The following is a 25,494-nucleotide window of genomic DNA, read 5'->3' on the forward strand; positions in this document are numbered from 1 at the left end:
TAAATAACTAAGATATATTAGTCTTTTTAAAAATTGATATCCTAATTTTATATTTTTTTATAAATTCAAAATTAATACCTAATGAATTTACATGATTTAAATCAAGAAAAAAAAAGCTCTACCTTTAGGTTTTTCTACCTAGCGACCTATGTTTAAAAATTTTTAGTAAAGCATTTCTTTTTTAAAAAATGATCATTATTATCCTTATTGGTAATCGCCTTTTATTGTGCCTCCGTCTTACATTTAGTTATCTCTTCTATCGTCTCTCTTCCCTCTCCTAGTCATATGCGTCTTAGTGCATGAGTTACCAAGTAACATTATCCCACCTGTCCCCCCCCCTTCCCCCCACGCTATGCCTCTGCATACGAGCTAGTAAGACTTACCATTCCTCTTTTATCCCTTAGCTATATGTGTTTTCGCACAAGTAGGGTCGATAAGCCAGGCACCCAAGTGCGAGCGAAGGTATGGTTAGTATGGGGGCTACAACGAAAATTTTTTAAGATTAAAGAGAAAAATGATCTTTTTATAGCAAAGGACGCACCTTGAGAATTTTCAAATTTAGGACGTACTAAAAGAAATCTCTAAAATTATGAGATTTTTTTAAAGAATTACCATATATATATATATATAATCTACTTGGGAAATTATAAAATTACAACCCAAGTCACGTAGGAAGAGTAATATACTCGATGATACCTAAAGTCACGACTCGACGCGACCCATCCGCCATCTCAACGTCCTTACGTGCCACGCTGGTGTGTCGCCATTCGAATGTAATACAGATCATGGTTTAGAAATCGTTAATTGAATCGTGAGAGGTTTGGGAGTCACCAATTAAGTTACACTGCACATCCGACGGGAGCCATCCGTCCGCATGCCGTAACTTGAATCTTGTCTTATTTTAAGACGCGACTCGAGCGGCCAAAATATAACCCCCGGAGGGACAGAACACGAATCCCAAGCCCCTTGCCATCTCTCTCTCTCCTCACGCCTTGCAAGCAAGAGAGAAGACCGGAGTATAGAGAGAGAGAGAGAGAGAGAGAGAGAGAGAAAGTGATCGTTCTTTTCCCCCTTTAGCTCACAGATTTGCAGAGCATCCTTCCTCCTCAAGCTCACAAGAACTCCGCATCTCTGTCCGCTGTTAATCCAAGCATTCCCCTCTTCATCACGGCATTGATCTAACCCGAGTACTTGATCGGAGATCACCGCCCGCCTTCGCCGGTCGCGCTGGAAGGCGTCGAGATTTGGGCTCTCTCGGTGCTTTTCTTGAAGAGACCGCAGAGGTCGCCGAACATTACGTCTACTTCGGGGTTTTGGTTCAAGATCATGATCTGTTTGTCGCTCCTTTGGGGAATGGCTTGCAGAGTGTAGAGGATGCCTGACATAGATGGGTAGAAGCGTGGTAAATCAACTATTCCTTTGTTTTGTTGCTCCAAAATTTGGTTGGGGAGTTGATCGAAACTTGCACGAGAATAAGTTTGGCTGCCTTTTCTAATGAGGGCGATGAATGTCAGTTATAGTTCCCAAAAGTTTCTGTTTCTGAACTATTAGAAACGAATCGCCTTTCCCATGGTAAATTGCCGCGCCGTAGGGGTTGTGAACCTGACGTTATGTTTCTTTACTTAAAAGCTTCGTGAGTTTTTGATGCATTCTTTCATAAACGTAAGGTTGATACCAGAAAGCTTCTTTATATTGTGAGAAATCTTGACAGCTTAGAACTGTAAGCCCCAACCAAACAACGACTCTGTTTTTTTATCTGAACCTTTTCTCCTGGCAGTCCTTGTAATTCCTTGAAGAGGATTACATTGTAAGAGCATTCCACAAACTTGGGACATGACGACTTGTAGTAGCTTTCTGTTGTTGTAGGAACACGTTGTAAGACTCCTTGCTGAGTTTTCTAAATTAAGGTCATAATTTTTGAGTTGAAAAATTCATGTATAAGCTCAACTTATTTATCTGTGCCTTACTGCAGATTTGCTGGACTTGATGCTGTCTTATTCCTCATGAAACAAGAAACTTCTCAATTCTAATACTAATGGTAAATAGATGCCATTCTCTTTCTTATTTTTTGTCCTTATGTTAATCTTTATTTTTTGGTATTTTAATTCAGTTGATTCTGGCTTCAATTTGGCAGGATTCCAGTAGAATAGGAGGAAACATGAGCCATAGTCGCCAGATGGAAGTTCATTATATAGATACTGGATTTCCCTACACTGTTACAGAGAGCTTTATGGATTTGTTTGAAGGCCTTATGTATCCTCAGACCGATGCCAATTCAGCAGAAGTTTTTCAGGATCAGGTAGTTAAAGTAATGTAGCAGTTCCATGGCTGTCCATATTAACTTAAATTGATCTTATTCTTTGCTCACACCAGTTACTGAATGCATGAATTTTAGAGTTGACATTGGGTTTTTTTGTCAATTGCAGCAAAAAGCTGATCCAGATTAGTTTTGTTTTTGTGGCATTTAATTTTTGAATTCTGTAAATTCAATGGTTAAGTGTTATTAGGTTTGCAATATCTATAAATACTTTGGAAGATTAAACTACTTTGGCACTATATTTGTTGTAATTATGAATTGATTAATGCTAATATAGTAATGTTTCAAAAAGAGAAAATGGTTTCGCATCCTTTCTTAGGTAACTTTTCACCTTTCTATTCAAATTGATGATCACTTGGCTTGCAAAAAAGGAAAACACATGGATTCATCCATTTCCTTTTTCCGAAAGGAGATACAAATTTTCAGAGATATTTGTATTAGCCTAGTATGAGGCTCCAGCCAATGTGGGTTATGGTTTTATTTAGTGTATTCTTGATGATGTTTTCTGCCATCACTTAAATGTCACTGTGAGTCTTAATTACCAAACTTATCACTTTATGCCTCATCCAGTTCTCATTCTTGGAGGAATTGGTTTCATTTTCTTTCCCATATTTTAGGAGTAAAACTTGTAAATCAATAGCAATTTGGTGGTTTGTGGTAATCTGCATAATTCTTAAATTGGTGATCATATGCAGGGAAATGCATATCACTCAACAGTTCATACAAGCTCATTCAAGTATGGGTTTTCTAGTGCAGCTAGTGATTCATATTACAGTTTCGGCCATGCGTATGAGATAAATTGTTTTACTCCACAATTAGACGCAGCAAGGAGGATGTGGGATGACCCTGCCCCATCGAACATATTTGACTCACCACAACTATTTCTGCATGGGAATTTAGGTGTGGAAACAAGAACTCCTAGTGCCGAAGAATGTAAGTTAGACCTGGCTTTTCTGTTTATCATGTCTGCCATATCCATTAGTATACCTGCTTGAAATTTGTTAAATCATGGAGACAACTCTGGGATTGTGTGTCCACTTCTGAGATCCATGGTGATACTTTGTATTATTGATCTAATGCTTAATACTTTTGTTGTATTGGTTTGAGGCCACATGTGCTTTTCAAGTAACTCCTTTTGAATAGTGAAATCTCCAGCCATGCAACTTACATGCTGTTTTAGTGATGTCTTCTTTCTGATTTGTGTTACTCACCAAACATTCAACTTCACATGCCTGTAATTCTATCTACCATCTGTGTGTTGCTATTGTGTGTCAACCATATCATATCCATGTGAATTTGCTATTGTTTAGGAACCATCAAGGATGTTTCATATATATAGTTCACTTTTTGTTTAATGCATGTATTGAGATGCTCATGTTGTTCAAATACTCAGAGATTTGGTTGCAAATCCTACCGAAAAGGAATCTACTGACTATAGAACTCATTGGAAGGGTGCTAAAGGCATCATCTAAGGAAAGAGGACTAAATTAGCATATGATATAGGAATTCGAAAATACTTGAAATGTATTATATTGAAAAACACTAAGTTCACATATGGAGTCCCAACAGTGTTCACCTCATATGGATGAAACTTACTGTTTTGATAGGTTGCGAAGATTGAAACAGAGGGGTCTTGGTTCTTGTTACATAGTCTGCTCCCTTATCTGAAATTTGGACCTTTTAAACCAAGCAAACCTTTTCTGAATCCACTCCAGTTCTCTATATTTTAGAACTGAGTTCCGAGTCTTTGACACTATGGTTACATGTCAGAAATGTGAAAGATTGCGCAACCGCAATCTCCTTCCTAAAGGACTACCCACCACTCTACCACATATGGTCATCAGAGATGAAGCTGGAGCAGATCAAAAGTAACGTGCTATCCTTCTATTGCAAAATCAACCAGTTCCATCTTTTTTTTATTCACTTTTTTGTTCTTTGTTTCAGTGGCAAACTGACTGCTGGCTAGAACAACAAGATACATTTCAAGCTGATTCTCACCCTTTGTGCTGTCGGAACTTGAATTTAGTAAATTGGATAAATATCACCTGAGTTGAACCTAACCTGTTCTTTAGTGGTGTAGAAAACTTAAAATTGAACCCAACCCACCTAATGTACAGTAACTTTACCCGATCACATGACCTATTTATTAAACATATTGTGTCCCATTGGATGATCCAAAACATAGCACAATTAATGGCTTGCATCATGATTTGTTTCACTTGCATGACCTAGCTTGACATGTTGAACACCACTGAACTATTTTTGACATGAATTGTCCAGAGTCGATTGACCTAAACCAGACACATTTGAGATCATATCCTGAAAAAATGGTTTCACATTGAACTCGGCTATTAAAAGGGTCAGTTTGGGTAAGTCAAATCAGTTTTCTAGCCTGAACATAACTTGTTATTGATTGGGTTAATCATGAAAACCTATTTATGGCCCAGCACATCTAAGCTCATATCAGACCTGCTAAATCCATGTTAGATTGGCATGTCAGTCCAAAAATTTTTATCAGAATAAAAAGAGGGCATTCCAAACTGCTTAGAAAATGATCGAGCAAGGATGAGCACATTGAGCAATGCTATTTTAGTTCATGTACATTCTAAGGTGACTTGTATTTTAACATCATTCACCTATCAGTGGTAACATGAGTAATCTGAAAAAGTCTGATCAATATGAACCAGCATGCAAATGCAAGTCCATCTTTGGAGAGTTATGATGATGTAGTATCAAGGGTGATTAAGGACTCGGTGCTTGCTTTCTTCTTTGTTTTTTTATCATGTTCCTAGAAAACTGACTGCATGGTGAATCTGAACAAATTCTTGGCCACTGAACTAGTGATGGAATTGAAGGTCTGTTAGTCATTAGTTTATATGCATAATGCTCTAAGCTCTTCTTTTTTAATCATAGGCATTCAGGTGCGAGAGAATACAAATGATGGTGCAAATGGTGGTCAGGTTAGGAGCTCTTTCATATGCCTTATAGTTTCAACTATAAATTATGTTATTATCAAATCTTTTAGTTTGGAACTTCTTTTGTACGTTCTTTCATACCTCAGTAATCAGTTAATGCTGATATTTTTTGTTCATCGAATACCATTAGCTATGAAGCTCTAGTTGTGTTGTTTGTCCACAAATTTGGATTTCTGTAATTCAGTCAAGACATCTTGGACCAAGTCTCACATACTCTGGAAGTCCATTCCAGCTGAGACTCAAGATTCATTTCTATTCATTAATTAGTTTCATCAGGGTTGCCAGTAAAAAGGTTATAATTGCCAACTACCATGCTATCAAAGTATATATTAATTTTCGTTATTACTGTTGCTTGTTGGTTATTCATTTGCTATGTAATTGAGATAGAACTGGATGATTACTAAATTTTGCATTTGTTTTATAAATATTGATGGAACGTCTAAAAATATGAGTATTTGTTGATTGTTGCAACTAGCTTATGACATCAGATTATTGCTTTTCCGATCATCATGAAATAGATAATCTGAATTCGGCTTATATGTTGCTACGATAAACTTTCTTCATTGTCGAGTGGCTGGTTGTACCCAATTAAGCTAATTCCTTCCACAAAACCTGGAAGGATGATCCTTAGGATTAGGTGGTAACTTATCACTGCCTCACACTTCTGAACCCACCTTTGTATATCCAGTGTTTCGCTGATTTCAGTGCAGAAGAGCCAACATCATTTTATTTATTTTTAATTAATGTTTTTGTTAGCATACCTAGAGAATCAACGTCTTTAATCATAGATTTAGGCTCTGTTTACAGAGTCTGATCAGCACACAACGAATTTGATCTGCAGGACATCAAATAAGTAGATGCCTTTCAGATTAAAATTAAAAATCAGCATCTAATGAGGACACTTTCACTGTACTAGTTTCTTCTTGCTAAATTAGATTATCACCCAACCTGGCACAATATTTTTAATCCTTAAATCTCATGCTCAAGATCATTATATATGAAGCCAAAATTTGATTATCGAGAAGAAAAGACAAGTTGGTTATAAGAGCAAAAACTGCCTGTAGGACTGTATCCTATAGCCTTAATATAGAAAATTTTTGATATGACTATTGATAATGTTCATATCCAACCTCTGATGTTATGACTTTAGATGTGTATTTCTTAATCGTTGGAATGGAGGTAGTCAACAACATCCTATCAATCTATTAAGATGAAGTACAAAGCACTGGAGAATTATCTACAAGGTTCAATTTCATCTCCTCTGAAACAAATTATATCCTAATTATCTTTCTGGGAGCATACTGTGATTAATGACATCATGGCGACAATGCATGATTCATCAAAGCTTAAAAGAGAGCTGAAAGACATGATTGAGCTTCAGAGAGTTCATTTAGGTTGTGCAGTACAATTGCAACAGTATGTCACCTGGAGAATTTACACTGTACTGATGGCATGCTGGCACATCTTTATGAGAAATTTGATTTGTGCTAGCATGTGTTACTGGTGCTGCATGTGGTGTATATTAGAACCTTGCGGGAGATATATGTGCTAGTTTCACAAGGAACACATCTTCCTTGTTGACTGTAGTTAAAGAACACTCATCATAGTTTTCTACTATAGAGAACTAGAAAATGAAGGCTGATAATGCTGCTGCTTTCTTTATTCTTGCATCAATGTTCTGTAAGATTTGCAAATATATTTTCTCATTGCTTTTGGTTGGCTTAGTATATATTCAGTTATTCTCATGATTTTAAGCACAACTTTGTTTTCATTTGTTAAATAAGGGGATTGTTTTGTACTCCTTTTTCATAGCTTTACTTGTGCACTTTAACTGATTAATCCTATTCTTTTGTGGTTGCAGGCTGTTTGGCAGGACAACATAGACCCAGACAACATGACATATGAGGTTTTCCATTGATCTCATTGATTTTTTCTAATGTCTTATATTCCTTTATGAACATACTAGATCTTGGTATTCACTTATGTGATTTATCAAGATAATAATTTTCTGATGAATGAATGTTCACCAAACAACTAATGACAAGTTTACATTGACATTTTACATATGTTCTATGTTTTTTGGTTTAAATATTATGTGGAGGGATTATCAGAGCAATGCTTGCAGGAAGGACTGTCTTCAGATGATAGATGACACCATGATTTAGTCCCATATCAGATAGGAAGGAGATTTAAATTGATCTATAAAGCTAGACTGGACTAATCCTGTTAATAACACCATAAAAGCCAATTCTATTTGCTGATCTAATCACTTGTCACTCCCACATGACAGTTGTAAAGGACATTCACGACTTTAATATTGACTAATATTTTAGTTACTATCCAAGCCAATCATCCAGCCAGAGAATCTAATTTATATGTAGGCATCTGATATTTCTACCATTTATGATAGATTATGCATTTTCAATTTTAATGGTATACTGGAGGTGTAAGAATGGCCAAATATTAAATTTGCCTAGTAGTTTACACTAATGTTCTTTATCTTTCAATCTTGTGTTAGTTTGCATTTGCAAGAGACCTTTATAGTCATTCTTCAATAATTTGGAAGAGCTCTTGTAATGCCTATATGTTGGACGAGTACATGTAGTATCTCAAACTATCAGGATCTACATGTCCATCTCTCATTTCAACCAGTCCTGTTACTGCATGTACATATCATTATAGTTGAACTTGCATGCACACTAATATTCAGGACACAGATTTGGTCATTATTGAAAATGGGAGCATCATTTAGAATGAATAAGATATTTTACAGAATTATTATTAATGCAAGTAATAATGGGTAGAGGAAAATAATTGTTCCTCTTGGTACACTATAAGGCCTGTTATTTGCTCTCAGAGCATAATAGTGTTTCATATTTATTGGTATTGTTAGTACTTTTCTCAAAGTTTTTGCCATTCTCATCCGACATCAGTAATTTTCCTTTGGAGTATGCTTTTCACATTGGCATATCAAATTTAAACTTTGGAATTTAGCATGCAATAACCTGTTGGTCACTCTTCAAGTTCTTTTTATTCCCCTTGATTAAAATATCTGAACATTTTTATCAATTATCAAAATAATAAACAGGAGTTACTTGATTTGGGTGAGGCAGTTGGAACACAAAGCCGTGGTCTTTCTCAAGAACATATTTCTTCACTTCCTGTCTCAAAGTACAAGTGTGGCTTCTTTTCTAGGAAAAAATCTCAGGGGGAGAGGTAAAGTTCTGGTTCTTATGTTTCTTTAGATGATGAAGATTCTTGTCTTTGTTTGCTACACATGAAAAAACGAAAAAAAAATAGAGCCTCAAACTCCCATATGATTCCTGATTTGTATATGTAGTTTAATGGACAGATTCAAATACCGATTGTATATGGTGAGCAATTACTGGTATTTACTGGTCCAACCAAGGAGCAGTATCGGACTACAGTATCAGACCATATGGTTCCATACCATATTATTTTTGTTATTTTTGTGGACACTGGATGGTACGAGTTGATATACTACCCGGTATACTGTTATTGTACCAGTCTGTTAGATTACCGAAACTGGCATTGGACCCCAAGTTAAAACCTTGGTTTAATGTGATTCATCTCATATCTCCTGTTGCATTGGTTCACATTTATTGGATTTAAAATCTTTTAGCAATTTTTTTGCTAGGAATAATCCCAGCCTGCAATGCTGGTATTGCATTTGGATCAATCTTAATTTTGACGTGGTTGATGTTTTGGAACATTTAAAGTAGTTTTTTTTTGGGGTGGGGGGGGGGGGGGGGGAATGAACAAAGGAAACATAATGATAGTGCCTGATCTTTTGTGTTGGATTTGCAACTCGTTGATTCACTGTGAGCCCACTAATGCTGCATTCATCAGTCCAGACTCCACACCTCATTACCATTATAGATTGCATTGTTTGGTAAAAGCAACAATTGGAAGCATATAAAGGGTACTAATGCTTGTAGGAGTAGCATCTGGTTGTAAGCATATAAAGGGTATTAATGCCAAGCTTTTACTGTGAAGATCATGGTGTTTTGCAATGTACCATGCATTCTTTTGTTGTTACCACCAGATCATGTCTCTCAAACCAAATTTTCTTTCTAGCACTCGTTTAAATGGAGCAGAATGTTGATTTGTATGAACATATATAAAGATGGATTTAAGTGATAGGATCAGCCTTCCCCTTGTAACATAACCTACACACGAAGATTACCAAGCCATCTGTAATTCGTCTTTGGTTTTGGTTAACTACGACTCTTTACATTTATTCTTGAAGTGGACCAAATTTTTATATGAAATATCTACCATTAACTTCATTTGAAATTTCTGAAAGTCCTAAAATTACTTTATATGTGCCAGATGCATCATTTGCCAGATGAACTACAAGAGAGGGGATAGACAAATTACTCTTCCATGCAAGCATGTCTATCATGCTAATTGCGTGACACAGTGGCTTAGCATAAACAAGGTTAGCTAGGATTTCACTTTGTCAGTTAATACAACTTTGTGTATCTCCCGGGTGTAACCGATCAGATATTTTCTTCTTGTAGGCATGTCCAGTTTGCTTGGTGGAGGTCTCAGTTGAGGAGCCTAGGCGTCAATGAATTCTAGTCGGCGACTCGCACGGAAGTTTTTGGCTATTTTCATCACTTAAAATTGCATCTCTTTTTCTTTTTTTTTGCTTCCCTTTTCTATTTCATCTTCATGTTTGCAAACATGGAACTGGACCAGTTACACTGTTCTCCTTCTGTCTGGTGTGGCGCAAGGATCATGGTAGGTTATGATCAAGTAAATGCATTTAGGCCCATGTTAATTGGATTCTGTTTGGCCCTAAAAGATTCTGCTGCTTTAGTTATGTGTTATCTTTTTACTAGGATATGTCCTTCATTTGATCTCTGAAGACAGAGTTCCTCAGTTCTTGCTCCTAAGGATTTCATGCTTTACAGCTTTTGCAGACCACCCACTTGGCAATCCATCTGATGAGTAAAGGAAGTTAAAGATTCCTGAATTCATTTCCAGAGAATGCATGACGGAGGAGTCGTCATGACGATAAAGTTCTAACAAGCAGATGTCCATCTGCCCTAATATTTTGTGGTATCAATTCATAATATCAATCTTGTGTGTTGAATTGTCCATCTCATTGTTGATCTGTAGCTCCAGAGTCAGATTGGTCTTGGAGATAAATCCGAGGTGCCAAATTACTTGCCAAGACAAACACTGCATTATCTATGACTGTAGTTGGCACCCATCTCATATTGTTTGCGTGTGTTTTTAGTTTTTTTTATTGAAGTCAAGTCAAGCTACAATTGACTCTGCTGGTTTAGACCCAGTAATCCTTGCCCTGAATCCAAGCCTATCTGATTGATTGTGTGCTGACACAAATTTATTTGATTCGGACAATTTGTTACAGGGTTTCCATCACGACCCAACTGAATCGAATCCATCTTGACAAGATCAGAAGCAGCAGATGATGCCTCTCGAATTCAGGTTGTAGGTAAATTGTGATGCCACAGCTAAAGAATGTTTGAGACTTCCTATTTCCTATCATTTGTCTCCCAATTTAGCTTCATTCTTGTAGTATCTATTTCCTATCATATTTACACCCAGTGTTCCCCATAAGCAAAACACGGCATATTTCAGAGGAGAAAAACAAGCAAATATATCCATGTTAATAAAAATCCCGAAGAAATAAAAGACATGTAATAACATTAAAGGAGGTTGTTTCATAAGCTTTCTCAAGATTCATGCTAATGATAACACATTTCCTAGATTTAATAATTAATTGCGACCACATCCATAGTCATGAAATCAAGAAGCAGTAGGAAACCAACATGGGTTCTATGTGACAGTAGCATTGCAATATTAGTTTTGCCTACCAATTTGTTCTCCAAGATTTCAAAAGCAAGGCTGCCTTGATTTCACATACCAGAGATAGAATGACATGGAAGAAGTTTTGATATAGTCTCCATGCCAAAAACCCCTTCTCAAGTAACTTTTTGCTTTGGACCATTGGAACAGAGGGAAGTGCATTTCCATGACTCATCTGAATGACAGCATACTACTAGTAAGAGTGAAACTGCATCTTCCACAATTGCCTACATTTGAATGACAAGAACAGCTGTAGATTAAACATAAAGGTTTAGATAAAAAAAAGTATGAGCATATATTACCAGTCACAACTGGAGGTCCAACAAGGTTGCTATTTTTGATGGACTGGCTAGGTGTTTCAATGCTGCGACGATTGTTTACTCTTTCCTTGCTCGGTTCCGTGCAGCTCTGGCCGTGGTTGAATGCTCGGACTGAGAAAAACGGATAAAAATGTGCATAATCATAGTAACCATTAATAACGCTGCTGTGGTGAGTGCAACTCCTTTCCATGTTGACAAGAGTTCAGTCCATTTGAAGAATCTGAAGGTAGCATATGATAGGAGACTAAACCAAAATGCCACGACCTGTTCGACTCAAGTTAAATTATCAAGATAGGCAAAAGTGAGATCCAGAATGAGTCATCTAATAGCAAACTCAGTAGGAATACTAGCATCTTTAGAGAACAAATTTATCACCTCAATTAAACAATCCATTCATTTGTGCAAAGATGATTTCCATTGTCCAGTTTCTTTAATCAGACAAAGTTCAGAGCAAATAGAGAAGAAAAAAAACCTGGAATCATATCATATCATGATATTTGCAATATTAGACTCAAACGCACAGTCCATATCATACCATGACATCTGCAATATTAGACTAGAAACGTAAAGCCTTGGAATCGTGAGCTTCTCATAAGCAAAAAGCATTTTCAGCTACCTCATTATTCTCCTAGGTCATAAACTATCTAGACTAATACACCACAAGAGAGCTGCTTTACACTGCAGCCTCATTGAACAAAGTTTCAACTTGGAAAAAAAACAAAGTTGGATAGAGCCTCGATTTAATCATTATATGATTTTTTTGATAATCCACTCATGAAGAAAGTCCTGTTATTCTTCAGATATAAAATGGGACAGAGATGAGAAAAACAGATCTACCATCATAATATTAGAAGACAATTGGGATCCATCTAAAACTCTATGCTGACATTTGCAGCTTCTTGGCTTTCTATCAACAGAGGCATTGTACAAAGACATACAATGCAACCCGAGAAAGCTGCTTTCTACTTGTTGAGGAGAGTTTCACCTTAGAGTGAAACAATTTGACAAACACATTATGATGTTGCAAGTTTACAATGTTAACGGTCTTATCTTGTACCAAATATTTTTTTTCTTTATATAACTTGTTTTATTTATACTGCCAAGATGAGTAATATATTACCAGCAAAGACTTCATAGGCCGACCAATTTGTCTTTGTTCAATGCCAAAAGTACCCTCTGATTGGTATCTATCCAGTAAAGCATCCTGCCAGAGAAATAAGTTCAATGATACAATGAAAGGAACACAGATAAGAATCGTAAAGCAGCAGGACATCATTGCACAAAAGTGAAACCAAGAATATGTGACTAAATTGCACAATTTTAATCACCTAATAGAAACAAAAGATCCTCAGAACTCTCGTAAAGCAATGTGAGAAAGAATACATGCCTTAGCCACAAATATGTCTTTACACCACTGTGCCACTCCCTCATCTGTTTCAGGCAGATCGGTCATTGCATGGCGCTTCATGTGGACATGTACCTGCAATCACATAAGTCTTAGACAAGAACAAACTTGAAAACAGATTTTGTTATTACATGATACCAGTCCCTTATTTTTCTGTTTTTAATAAATCATTGATAGATCTTAATAGCTTTCTCTCTCACCTCTTCCCCTAGCCTCCTCCTCTTCCTTCGCCATCTCCTATTCTTCTCCTTTTCCACCTCCTCCTGTTTATCTTCCTCTCCTTCTCTTTCACTATCTCCTCCTTTTCTCTGCTCCCTCCTCTTCTCCTAGTTCTCTACTCCTCCGCCGCCACCTCCTCCTCCTCTACCTCCAGATTGTCAGCACCTCTTTGTCATTCACATCACTGCCACTTTGTCCTCGCTGGTGTCACCATTGCTGCCTCTTCATCCCCTCTTACCTCCCCCACCCCACCCCCTTGGGTGTATGTGTGCGTGCAGGGCCAGGGGAGTACCAAGTACCAACTGGTACCAACCCATTACTGAATGTTGTTACACACGTGTATGGTACTATACCTGTCTAGTTATGGACCAGTTTTGAAACCAAACCAAGAATTTAGTCCATGCCTTCTGACTTCTGATATACTTTTAACTTACATCAAATCTACAAGATGGCTATTACAGTAACATAGAAATATCATCCATCCAGTAGCAATCACAAATAGCATAAGAAATTAACTTTAGATCAAAATGATTAAGCAATTCCAATGAGATCAACCATTAGTTATAGTTATACCCACAACTCAGTTCTCTCAGAAATTATCTAAACATCAATTTCCATAGGAACACGTACTTATCTTAAATTGATAACAGTTCTCTCATAAATTAACTAAACATCTATTTCCCTAGGAAACCTTTAACTTATCTTAAATTGATAACCATGATACAGAAGTAACATATGCATATCAATCACATGTTACTCAGTGTAGCCCTATCAATAATTCTTTGCTCCTTGACATCCAAAATTTCAGAATGAGTTTCTTGGCCTTCAAATAAATCCAAGTATTTTTAGATGCAATGCCTAAATGCAACAGTGAACTGGGTTAGGGAGACACATAATGATAGTGCATAATTTAGGATACATACCACTGAAGATTGCCCTTTCAGAATCCTAAGCATCGTTGGTGGAGGTTGATCAGAAGGAATAGCTACTGTTACGTCATAGATAGCAGGAACAAAAGGGCGCATGATGCTTACTGCTGAAACAAAACCCTGAAGACTAAACACATGTCAATACATATATAGATATTTCAATCTATACTATCAAACCACAGAGATACAAAAGAGTTTGCTATCACAATAGGAGATAAATATTGAGTATTCTGCTTTTGCATATCACCCCATCTTGTATCTAAGATATTCAAGCAATAGAGCTAGTTTCAAGATCATCAAACACAGAGATAAAACCAACAAAAGGAAACAGACTCTCATTGCAACAGTAATTTGTCAAAAACTAAAAACAACCTTGGTCCGGGGAATGAGAACATTCCTAGGGATAGGAAGACCTTGTGAAGCTGCATATTCTTGTGCTGCTATAAGTTTTGCTGGTGTAAAACGTGTCCCCTCAACAAACAAAGCCAGCCAAAATGGTCTAGGGAAGTCCTTCAAATGTTGTAAACCCAACTGCATGTCACAGAAACTCAAATGAAATAAAAAAGAACAAAATCAAGAAAAGTGAACAGAGTACAAAAGATGCAAATAAATAGTACCGTAAGTATGTTCTCATCCTTAGCCCAGCTTCTTTCAAGAAAGAGGTACTCAGTAAACCACATTGACCAACCAATAACCTGCAATGATGGTTCTAGAGAACTTAATATCAGAACACAGACTATTATGTAATAAGAGGATTACTCTAGAAACTTCAAATGGACACATAACAAATGACTTTGTACTTCGCTATGAAAGAAAAATCTATATTTAATGGCCTTGTGGGTACCAAGCAAAACAGACTAATAATATAAGAAAAAAGTAAAAAAAAAAACAGAAAATTAGGGACACAAACCAAATAGATAAAAAAACAGGTCTAGATATATCCAGGGGTTGTTGCTGATGGGAAAAAAGAAACTGTAACCCTGTCATTAGTCAGCACTCTCCCGAAGCACAAGATTGACAATTGACAATAAAGTTTTTACTTCAAAAAATGATGCAATTGTACTAAAGCACAGAGATCGCTAATGGTCAAGAATACAGGAGTACATTTTAAACTTCAAAGAGTATTTTTGTTCAATATTGACAGAGGTGGCCAACTCAACAAATTTAAAACTCAATCATAAAGTTGCTGGAGACACCTACATTCACTTTTGTAAAGTCGAGTGAATTAGCCTGATACTTCATAAAAACATCATTTAAGAGTGCAAGCTTTTTTTCAAAGGACTACTTAGAGCTATAGCAAGCCCCTGTCTTTTACCATAAACAGTAACATGTCTTGACTGAATTCCTTGAAAAAATATCCAAGATAACTGTGGTCCAATTTTATAAAAACATCAATCTAGCTGAACAGAATAGCATAAAACAAATATAAACAACCAGATACTTCTCATCTTATCACTTATATCATGTTACATAGCTGCCACCACCGTTTCAAGGCACAAGTCTCATTTCGCCTCTCTCTTGTGATTTCCTTGTGGCAAGAAAGAAAGAGAAAAAAAAATTAAAACTTTTTTGATATTCAAATTATTAATTGTTTTCATATTTCAGCTGCAGGATGAAATCTAGGTTTTTTGGTCTTGACAATCAGCCAAAATGACAAATATACCAGAAGGCTGGTCCAGTAGATCAAACCAATGATGCCTACAAAAATTGATTATCTTATAATAATTTGGATAAGAAAGACAACAGCTTCATCATAGATGACCTAGTCCAGAAGAACTGTTTAAATGTGAAGAAAGAGACAAATGCCAAACTTTGTTACTTATATACTCACTGGCAGAAACTTTGATGATTTCTTCATCACCGCTAAAGTGCTTCCAAGGCAACCTGAGCGCTGAGGTAAGGAATAATTAAAAGAAAATATACATGTCAATCGACAATGACAAACAAATACTTTAGTGCGTTCTTTTCAACCACATAAATTCATGACCAACAAAAGCATGACATGCATAATTGGATTAAACCTAGCCGAATTATGCTTAATCTTGTGTAGTGCACAAACAGATACAAACCTGAGATAAAATCCATCCAACAAGCCAATCAATGTCACTTTTGTGGTTGCAAATGACAAGTGCATGCTCCTTACCTGTAACATGTTTTAAGGTTAATGACAATGAATAATATTACTACACAACAGATCAGACCCCCCAAAAAAACATTCTGATCTCTGAGAACATCCTTACTTTCCTAATAAGAAAAAGAAAAAAAAAAAGAAAACAAGATCTTACCCATCAATTCAAAAGTTTTAGAATCTGCATATAATTGAACCTGCAACCATGAAAATACATTATACGTGTTAAACCTTTAGATATAGATATAAGCAGCATAAATCTCTTGGTTATAAACAAGTATAAAAATTACATAGCACAACAAAATTATCAGTACTGTAACTAACAAACCAAGTCAAGGTAACTGCCCTATCTGAGCTTCTGGACCAAGCTAAATAGAAGGTCACCACTTGCATTAGTTTTCGGAAATAGTGCAAAACAAGGTAGTCAAGTCAACTGCTTCAGTAATCATAACTTGCGCTAAATTTAACTACTATATTTTTTGCCTCATCAACCCAGCCTAGATGTGAAAATTATAGCTGCTAATCAGCCTTTATAGCTGCTAATCAGCCTTTAAAGGACCCCAAACTATGCTGAAATGCTGTGCTACTCAGCCTTTATTCTTGCTTCCTCACTCCTTCCTGTCCACTTCTGTGCCTATTATCACTCAAGGTAGAAAGGGACAATCCTACTAGTCAAGATAGCAAGAGAGAGTCCCTTGCTTCAGATGTTGAAGCAAACATTCATGGGGATGACCCTAATATACCAAAAAATGTAATAATTCACACACCAAACAAGTCATGGTACTACCAGAGATGGTCATATCGCAAACAATAGCCAAAGATATCTGAAGATTTTAAGGAAGTTTACCTTAACACCAGCCCACCAATCGACAAGCCAGATGAGCTGGAGCCATAGTAATTCAGCCACCACTCTGTTAATCCTCCTGAAGAGACTTTTCGAGAAAGGTCGTATTGTGATGTAAATTGTAGCCTGCAGGAGCAAAAATCAAAGGTAGAAAACAAGGACGCTCGCAAAAAATCTGAATATGGAAAAAAAAAATCAAATCTTTCGAAAAATTAACATAGCAATAAAAAGAATAGAAGCAGATTGGAAAAATAGTGAGAAAAATACTCAACAGTCCAAAACTACGGGGAAATATGCACTTGAATCAGCCACTAATTCATCTTATAACCAAAGTACAAGGAAATCATAATGCCAGACCAAACTAAAAGCCCTAACCCCAACAACGAGCCATAGCTGTTCGAGAAAGAACTCCATGAATCCATCAAATCCAAACCACCAAACCGCACAAAAGGAAACACAAACCCTCAAACGATAATATCAGGTATCGAAAGGAAAAGTAGGCCCACCTGAATGAGGTTCACAATTAGCCCCGACAGGAGGAACAGAAGGCCGAGGGGCACCACCACCAACGCCGCAGCCATTGCCATGGCCGAGATCCGGCGGAAGAACAACAATCGTTTCCCCTTTTGTCAGGAACCAACCGAACGAACAAGAACGGGATAAAACCAGGGATTATTTTGGGTTTCTTGCGCTATCTTCGCTGGGAATTCTCCCCGCCGACATCAGGCTCCGACGCAGCCACCTCACGCAGAGATCGGGGGGCCGTTGGAGATTTACGAGACGACGAAAGACCGGAAGAGGAGGGGCGAGACTCCGTGTCTCAGCCGAAAGATACAACACGAGAGTCTCGGATTTCTATTGGTCAGAATTGCGGGTCCCAGGGGAGTCGACCCGTGATGACGCAATAATTATATATCAATTTCACACAATTCGACGAAGTGCTATTATTTGCTAATTACAATATCATTGATAATGGTTTATCCATATATATACATATATATATATTATTAAATTACACGCATACATACGTACATACATACATATATATGTAAATGTATACATATATATATGTATGTATATATATATATATATGTATACATATATTTATATATACATGTATACATATATATATGTATATATGTATACATATATATTTATACATATATATGTATACATATGTATATATATATGTATACATATGTATATATATATACATATATATATATATGTATATATATATACATATATATATAACGTTGGAGGGGTATGTGTGTAATTTAGAAAATAAGGGATCAACATAAGAGGTCGGAGAGGGCGGTGAAACAAACCTGGCGAAACCTCAAATCGTTTCGTCTCCGCTGAAACCGATGGATCCATCGCAGCAGCAACAGTGGGTGCAATCCCACCACCACCAAGCTTGGGCCGCCGCAGCCCCCCCCACCACTTCTTCCCACGGATACCACCAGCCGGCCACCCTCGAGGAGGTCCGTAGCCTATGGATCGGGGACCTCCAGTACTGGGTCGACGAGAGCTACCTCCACAACTGCTTCGCCCACACCGGGGAGGTAACGCTCGTCCCCTCCTTCCGTGATTTGTTTTAGCGTTTAGCCCTGTTCCCTGACTAGCTTTTTTTGGTCTTGAAGTCTCCTTAGGGTTTCCGAAGTGCCGAATTACGGATTGCGTGATGGTTGCTCAGCCTCTAGTTTGCGTATATGTTGCCATTCTTTGTATTAAATCTGGGAGTTAAATCTCTTCCCCTCCTTTCAAGATTTCCTTGAGGGTTTAGTCCTGACACCAAACGAGTTCCTGGTCTTGAAGTTTACTTAGGGTTTTTGAACTGTGAAATACGAGATTAACGCTCAAATTTTAGGTTACTTAGCCTCTAGTTTGCTTATATGTTGCCATCCTCTGTATCGTACACGGGGAGTTAACTCTCGACCTCTCCTTTCGTATTTTTCTTTAGAGATTAGCCGAGCCCCCTGACAGGTTTTTGGTCTTGAAGTTTACTTAGGGTGTACGAACTGTGAAACACTAGATTAACACTCAGAAATTAGGTTACTTAAATCTCTAGTTTGCTTATATGTTGCCATTCTTTGTACTTGATTATTTTGGTCAAGGGACGTTTTTCTTGTGTACACCATGCGCTTATGATATGTGGACTTTGTTAATTTTGATGCGAAATGTTTCCACATGTCCAAGATTTAAAGTTGCAGTAGTTTTGAGAAACAATGGTAATTGTCTTTATTTGGTTCCACAGGGTATCCATGTCATTGGATCAAATGTTGGTCCGTCTCTTTAGCAAAACTTGTCAATCCTTGTAGATTCTTCTTCTGTCTAGGTGAATTGTGACTTTTAGGCTTGCATAAAGTCCCTCGTTTGCTTAGATTGGCCTAGCAATTCACTATTCAAACCATCTGCTTTGGAGTTATGATGTTAATTGTCAATTGATCATGAATGTTTTCCTCCTTCTCGAGACAACCTTCTTTACTTCATCTTCATGCTGCTGTATTTGATGGGGGAAACCTTGGATAACTGGTGTCTGGTTCACTTGGCATGGGGTTAGGTTACACCGTTGCACACTTGTAGTTTCTTGTTAGTACCTGTAGGTTTCACTGTTATCACTTGTTTATGCTGCTATTGCCTATACTCTGTGACTTTAGGATTCTATGAATGAAATTTTTTACTTTATAATTGGTGAAAAATTGTCTACGTAATTGCAGGTAGTATCAGTAAAAATTATTCGCAACAAGATAACAGGGCTTCCTGAAGGGTATGGGTTTATAGAGTTTGTTTCACATCCGGCTGCTGAAAGAATTCTGCAGACATATAATGGAGCTCAAATGCCTGGCACAGAACAGACTTTTAGGCTGAATTGGGCCTCCTTTGGAATTGGAGAAAGGCGCCCTGATGCTGGACCTGACCATTCCATCTTTGTGGGAGATTTAGCATCTGATGTGACAGATTACTTGTTACAAGAGACATTTCGTGCCAACTATCCATCAGTTAGAGGTGCCAAGGTTGTCACTGATCCTAATACAGGACGTTCAAAGGGTTATGGTTTTGTTAAATTTGCTGATGAGATGGAAAGAAATCGTGCAATGACTGAAATGAATGGTGTCTATTGCTCCTCACGGCCCATGCGAATAAGTGCTGCCACACCTAAGAAAACTACTGGTCTCCAGCAACAGTATCCGGCTGCAAAAGGTAATTTTATGTGACATGGAATATTTTTTACCATGCAAAAGCAACACTACAACACAACTCTTGGAAAGAAAATAAGGAGTATGCAAAGAATTCACAACTAGTGGCAACCTGGGTATATAGCTGGTTGGTATGCTTGTTAAATTTTTAAATGGATGTCACTTTGTTGTGTATGTTTTTGCTGATTATGTCGGTGTTTTTGTTGACTTTTCCTTCTAATCTTGATCTGCTATCTTGGCCTTTCAATCTTTTATGTTATGCTTATACCGACAAGGCCAACCAGTTTTTATGTATACATGTGTTTTTGGCAGCTTTATATCCAGCTACGACATATACAGTGGCACAGCTGCCACCTGTTCCACCAGACAATGATATCACAAACACAACTGTATGTAATTTGTATCATCTTCAGAATTTATTCATCTTCTATACTGGAACAGTCTTTAACTTTTCTGTTTCTGTCACAGATATTTGTTGGTTGTTTGGACCCTAACGTCACAGAAGAGGAACTGAAACAAATATGTTCTCAGTTTGGTGATATTATATATGTGAAGATTCCAGCTGGTAAAGGATGTGGCTTTGTGCAGTTTGTAGCTAGGTAGGCTGGAAACTTGTGAAGCATCATGTTGTCTTTACTGCATTAATTTTAACAAGATGATCATCTATCTATTTGTTATCGCACTAATCTAAATAAGTTGACCATCGACATTATTTATGTGCTAGCTTCATTAGGTTTGAGTATCATATAATTTGGAACATTCTTAAAAAGGGCACTACAATCTTATATCTAACTATGACCTGAACATTCAGATTATTGAATTTTTAAATATTTTGGTAAGAAAATTTACTTACTATTAATTGTACAATTCTACTTGCAATAAAGTCCCAGGAAACACATTAGTGTCATACTCGTGCTCATGGTTCCTAGGTCAAGAAGTTTTAATATAGCTGGTACTATTTGGGCCAAGGCCGTATTGGTCAGTTTCAATAAGTTTTTAGTATAACTGGAACTTTTTGGCCACAGCTGGTACTCATGGACTTTTTTATAAATATCTTCAAATAATATCAAGTCGAAACATTTTGAATATTCCAAATGGCGTATTGTAAATGAAAACCACACCATCTTAGAATACATTTATGTATTGAGCATGAAATTGGATGTATGTATTTCTTATGAACTTTTAAAGCTTTTGTGAACATTAAAATATAAATTTGTGAACATATTTATGAATGATTAAGAGTAATAGACTTGGTGCCAAGGTAAACCCACTATGATATGGATGACCTGGTTTTGAGTGATTAAAGCAGTTATCCGCTTCATGGATCACTTTGCTTGAATTGGCCGTTGCTGCAACCTGAATTGATAGGAACCTTGTGCACTAGCGGCCTCTTTTTATCTTGGTAACTTGGAAAACTATCAAAAGGATTGAGTCAAAATACGAAGAAAATTTAGTATTTTGAACCTTGGTTGTGACCTTAGAGAATTATACCTAGTCTCTTGACAACATACTTGAACTAATTTGTTTCTTGCTCTACTTCCTATTTTATGATATAGTAGTGTTACATGGACATTCACATCCACCTCTACATATTGTATCGATTATAGTATGGTGTTAAATTATTTGATATTTCTAACACCGCCAATGAATATACTTTATGAACTTATTTTCTCTAATGCTTCCCATGACATTATATATCCTAATCTGAGTCACTTGTCTGTTGCTCATCATATAATGTCATCTCAGTTGGTAATGAATTCATAAATTCTCTAATGAATCTTAATCATTTCACAAATAAAATAAAAAATTATTCCATTGTTTTGTTTTATAGGGCATCTGCTGAGGAAGCAATACAGAAGCTTCATGGATCCATGATTGGTCAGCAAATCGTCAGGCTTTCATGGGGTAGAAGTCCAGCAAGTAAGCAGGTAAATCATGTGGTTATTGCTACCGACTTACGTTCCCTTTTTGTTGAGGATAAGTGTGATTTAACTTTTTTTTTTGTTTTCAAAAGTTGTCATTTATCCTGGTCATAAGTCAGTCATCCCTAACTTAAGAAATATAGTTCTTTAGTCTATAGTACTTGTATAAACAACTTTACTCTAATTCTTGTTTCATTTTCTTGGGAAATTGAATGAAGCATGCATGATAATTTCATTTGGCAGTTTGTTACTAGATTATCCTCAAGTGTGATTGCTTTTGTTGCAGCATTAACAATCATGGTATGCATTGACATCTAAAATTTCTTAACAGGCACATATCTTTTAATTTAAGGAGTGTTTTGTAATTGACATCAAGCTTTTTACAGAGGCATATTACATCAATGTATGCTAGTATTTGTCAAGGTGCTGACGAAAGATGGCTACAAATTCTTTATTTTCTAGATAAGCATGATAGCATATTTGATGTGTCGTGAGACCTTCTCTGACATCCTTATGCTTTCAGTGGTTTTGATGCCCAACAGCCATGAGGTTGTCAGTTGGATGTCATAAACTATTAATTTCAGCCCTTAGTATTTTGTTACTCAGCTGATTGGCAAGGCTTATGGTCTTCACTCCAGCTCTTTGTCTATGGCTTCTAATCCTCAATATCTTGTAAATGAATTGATTGACAACTCATTAATCTCATTTGGGCTTGCACCAAACAATGTGAGGTTGGCAACTGTGACCATTACTTTAAGATGAGAAGGCGACAGTAGAAAGTTGAGCAGAACTTTGCATTTGTAAGTCAATCTCTATGTTAGCTTCATAAGAGCTAATTCCAGTTCCCTAATTGAAAAAATGAAAGAAACTAAAGACTTAAATTTTTTGGTCTAGTTTGCTGTTGTTTAAGTTGATGAAACATGAAGGAAACTCTCAATTTCTGATTTGAAATCATCTAAACAAGGGGGATACTGTAATTTATAATGTGATATTCAAATACTTAGTTATCCAAGTCTTTTGAGGCAACTATATATCAATCAGTTTGACCAGTCAACTAAGGAAACAATGCTCACATCTAGAAAGGAGAGAGTTGTTAATAGTTGATGTGACTGCCATGGCAGATTGATGTTTCTTTAGGTTTACATAGCCTATCACAAGCTTTAGAAACTATGTATTTTTTTCATAGAAATTGACATAGTAGAAGATACATGTGAACCTTTACTTGAGATGAGTTAATTTTTCCTTTCTGGTAATTTCAGAAAATCATAGGTGCAATTGTTTTTATCTGTGCTATGGCAAGTGCTGTAAGATCCATCATAATAAGTTAAAATGGAAATATTTGAATATTTTTCATTTTCATGATTTTAATTTCCTTAGGTCATCATCTTGTAGCATCATGCCAAATTATCTAATATTTTTCTTCCTTTTTTCTTGACAAAATAAAATTGCATGTCCACCTTTAGATATGTTTATTTTTCAGAGGCAAGTGTCAAATCATGTGTCCTTATGTTCTTCTATCCAATCATTTTGCAGGACCCGACCATGGCATGGAGTCAGCAAGCGGATCCTAATCAATGGGCAGGTGCTTATTATGGTTATGGTTACGATGCATATGCATACGGAGCATCTCAAGACCCGTCCTTGTATGCATATGGAGCTTATGCTGGATATGGTCAATACCCTCAACAGGCAAGATTAACCACCTTCTATGTTTTCTTCCACTATCTTACTTCCACATATACTTATTAGTTCCAACTGCATGGTTGGATTCTCTTATGGATGTAGTTTTACTGAAGTGATATTAGAAGATATTTAATATGCTTTTTCGGAACATATCATTGTTAATAACTCATTCATCTAAGTTCAGTATCTTCTGATTCTTAAGATAGGATTAATATTTTTATAATAAATTATTTGTTACAGTAAGTTGATGGATCCATATGCAACTTGAACAAATTGATAGCTCTCTCTTTCTATCCCTCTCTCTCTCTATTCCTCTCCATGTCCCCCTTTTTTATGTTATTTAGCCGTTTGACCATGGACCAATAATAGATCATATGGATTAGGTATTGGTCGGTATTTGATTGTTTATCATTTTTTTCATATAGGTCAGTATACTACCCTGGTATAACGGTACCATGTCAATCCATCCGCTTTCCGAAACTGCAATCGACCAATATTCAAAACCTACACATGCCATGATCCTTTGTTTCATCGTACATGAACAATAATAATATGTCCCATGGTACTCGATTTTGATGTGGCGAGGAAGTGGGTCCGACCTTTGGAAGGGCAAGGAATAAGAGGTCTGCTGCTGCTGTGCTGCCTGTTTGGGTATTGATAAGAGAACAGGTAAATGCAGGATTAGGCACATCATCATCCCAAAAGTAATTCAACCTCAGTCCAGTATTGTATGTGCGGGCACGTAATTTGCTCAAAAGAGACTCGTCGTGACTTAAAAAAGCTCTTTTAGTGGTTTTTATCTATCTTTTTGTGTTGTTCGTACATCAAAAGCACGTCATATAATAATGCTTATTCGCTTGTATTTCTGGATCGTGTAGCCTTCACTGCTTAACATTTGTCTACGGTGTTGTTTCTTCCAGGTCGAATCTGTACCTGAAATGACACATATGGTTGGTGCAGTTCCAAGCATGGAGCAGAGGGAGGAGAACTACGATCCCTTGGCCATACCTGACGTTGACAAGTCAGTAGCTTTTCTTTATAAAATTTCTATGGCTTGGGTTACTGACTTTTTTTTATTATTATTTATTTTGAACTTCCCCACATGATACCTGATAGTGTTTTTTCGATTAACTCTAGGTTGAACGCTCAATACCTCGCCGTTCATGGAAACGCCATGCTGGGGAGGCATTTGTGGTTGAAGACCTCCCTGTCTTAAGCAGATATTTTCTGTGTCTCTGTTGAACAGCGAGAGTTAATTTATGGATCTGCTTAAAAGAGCAAAGCATGCATGGAGAATGAGCACAAAGCGTGGCGCATGATGGTAATCTCATGCAGGTTCTTCTCATCCGTACCAAATTTCTTCTGGCTCATATACAGACGAAGAAATATGTCCGAATTGGTTGAATGAATTGTGCTGCTGAGTACCATAATGGCCTGGCCTGGCCTGTATCTCGAATCCTTTCTTTCCCTATCGAATGCTATGCTGTGATATCGCAAACTTTGGTTCAACATCTACATGGCTTTAAGTGGCAATTTTCAGCCCGTTGGTCAAGTTTATTTTGCTTTTGTATGCACACACTCTTCACTGTCTTGAGGAACATCATCATAATTTCTTATGCTTTTGGGATATGCCGTCTGAGTCTGATGAGGTCTTTAAACCTGGTTTAATTTATAATAATTTCTTATCCCT

At 36.9% G+C, this 25,494-nt stretch overlaps 3 protein-coding genes across 6 annotated transcripts; 2 read left to right on the plus strand and 1 right to left on the minus strand.

Annotated features, from left to right (window-relative positions):
* The first annotated feature begins 955 nt into the window (after window positions 1-955).
* On the plus strand, window positions 956-10,728 carry LOC135581340 (E3 ubiquitin-protein ligase BIG BROTHER-like). 3 transcript variants are annotated; one of them, XR_010489651.1, is made up of 10 exons: window positions 956-1,402; window positions 1,973-2,038; window positions 2,135-2,299; window positions 3,013-3,250; window positions 5,231-5,277; window positions 7,154-7,198; window positions 8,381-8,508; window positions 9,646-9,754; window positions 9,837-10,059; window positions 10,233-10,728. XR_010489651.1 is itself a non-coding variant. In XM_065122928.1 (10 exons), the coding sequence occupies exons 3-10, from the start codon at window positions 2,036-2,038 to the stop codon at window positions 9,888-9,890; spliced, it is 789 nt and encodes a 262-aa protein (XP_064979000.1). In that variant the 5' UTR covers window positions 956-1,402; window positions 1,778-1,875; window positions 1,973-2,035; the 3' UTR covers window positions 9,891-10,141. The 3 variants fall into 3 exon arrangements, 2 of the variants coding, with proteins under 2 accessions (XP_064979000.1, XP_064978999.1); XM_065122928.1 differs by lacking the exon at window positions 10,233-10,728 and adding an exon at window positions 1,778-1,875 and having other exon boundaries at window positions 9,837-10,141; XM_065122927.1 differs by lacking the exon at window positions 10,233-10,728 and having other exon boundaries at window positions 9,837-10,141.
* Window positions 10,729-10,971: 243 nt separating this feature from the next.
* On the minus strand, window positions 10,972-17,814 carry LOC135620198 (1-acyl-sn-glycerol-3-phosphate acyltransferase PLS1-like). Of its 2 annotated transcripts, XM_065122925.1 has the most exons (12): window positions 17,506-17,814; window positions 17,003-17,125; window positions 16,313-16,352; window positions 16,097-16,170; window positions 15,859-15,918; window positions 14,645-14,722; window positions 14,400-14,558; window positions 14,022-14,147; window positions 12,862-12,954; window positions 12,595-12,678; window positions 11,457-11,738; window positions 10,972-11,381 (listed from the first exon to the last, which is right to left on the minus strand). In XM_065122925.1, the coding sequence occupies exons 1-11, from the start codon at window positions 17,584-17,586 to the stop codon at window positions 11,532-11,534; spliced, it is 1,125 nt and encodes a 374-aa protein (XP_064978997.1). In that variant the 5' UTR covers window positions 17,587-17,814; the 3' UTR covers window positions 10,972-11,381; window positions 11,457-11,531. The 2 variants fall into 2 exon arrangements, with proteins under 2 accessions (XP_064978997.1, XP_064978998.1); XM_065122926.1 differs by lacking the exons at window positions 10,972-11,381; window positions 11,457-11,738 and adding an exon at window positions 11,750-12,017.
* Window positions 17,815-18,293: 479 nt separating this feature from the next.
* Window positions 18,294-25,356, plus strand: LOC135620199 (polyadenylate-binding protein RBP47B'-like). The gene is made up of 8 exons (XM_065122929.1): window positions 18,294-18,564; window positions 19,720-20,203; window positions 20,512-20,588; window positions 20,668-20,798; window positions 22,031-22,127; window positions 23,655-23,810; window positions 24,725-24,825; window positions 24,942-25,356. Exons 1-8 carry the CDS (start codon window positions 18,367-18,369, stop codon window positions 25,018-25,020), a joined length of 1,323 nt encoding a protein of 440 aa, XP_064979001.1. The 5' UTR covers window positions 18,294-18,366; the 3' UTR covers window positions 25,021-25,356.
* The last annotated feature ends 138 nt before the right edge of the window (window positions 25,357-25,494 follow it).

Source organism: Musa acuminata, chromosome BXJ2-8 (genome assembly GCF_036884655.1).
Source record: "Musa acuminata AAA Group cultivar baxijiao chromosome BXJ2-8, Cavendish_Baxijiao_AAA, whole genome shotgun sequence".
Classification (NCBI taxonomy): Eukaryota; Viridiplantae; Streptophyta; class Magnoliopsida; order Zingiberales; family Musaceae; genus Musa; species Musa acuminata.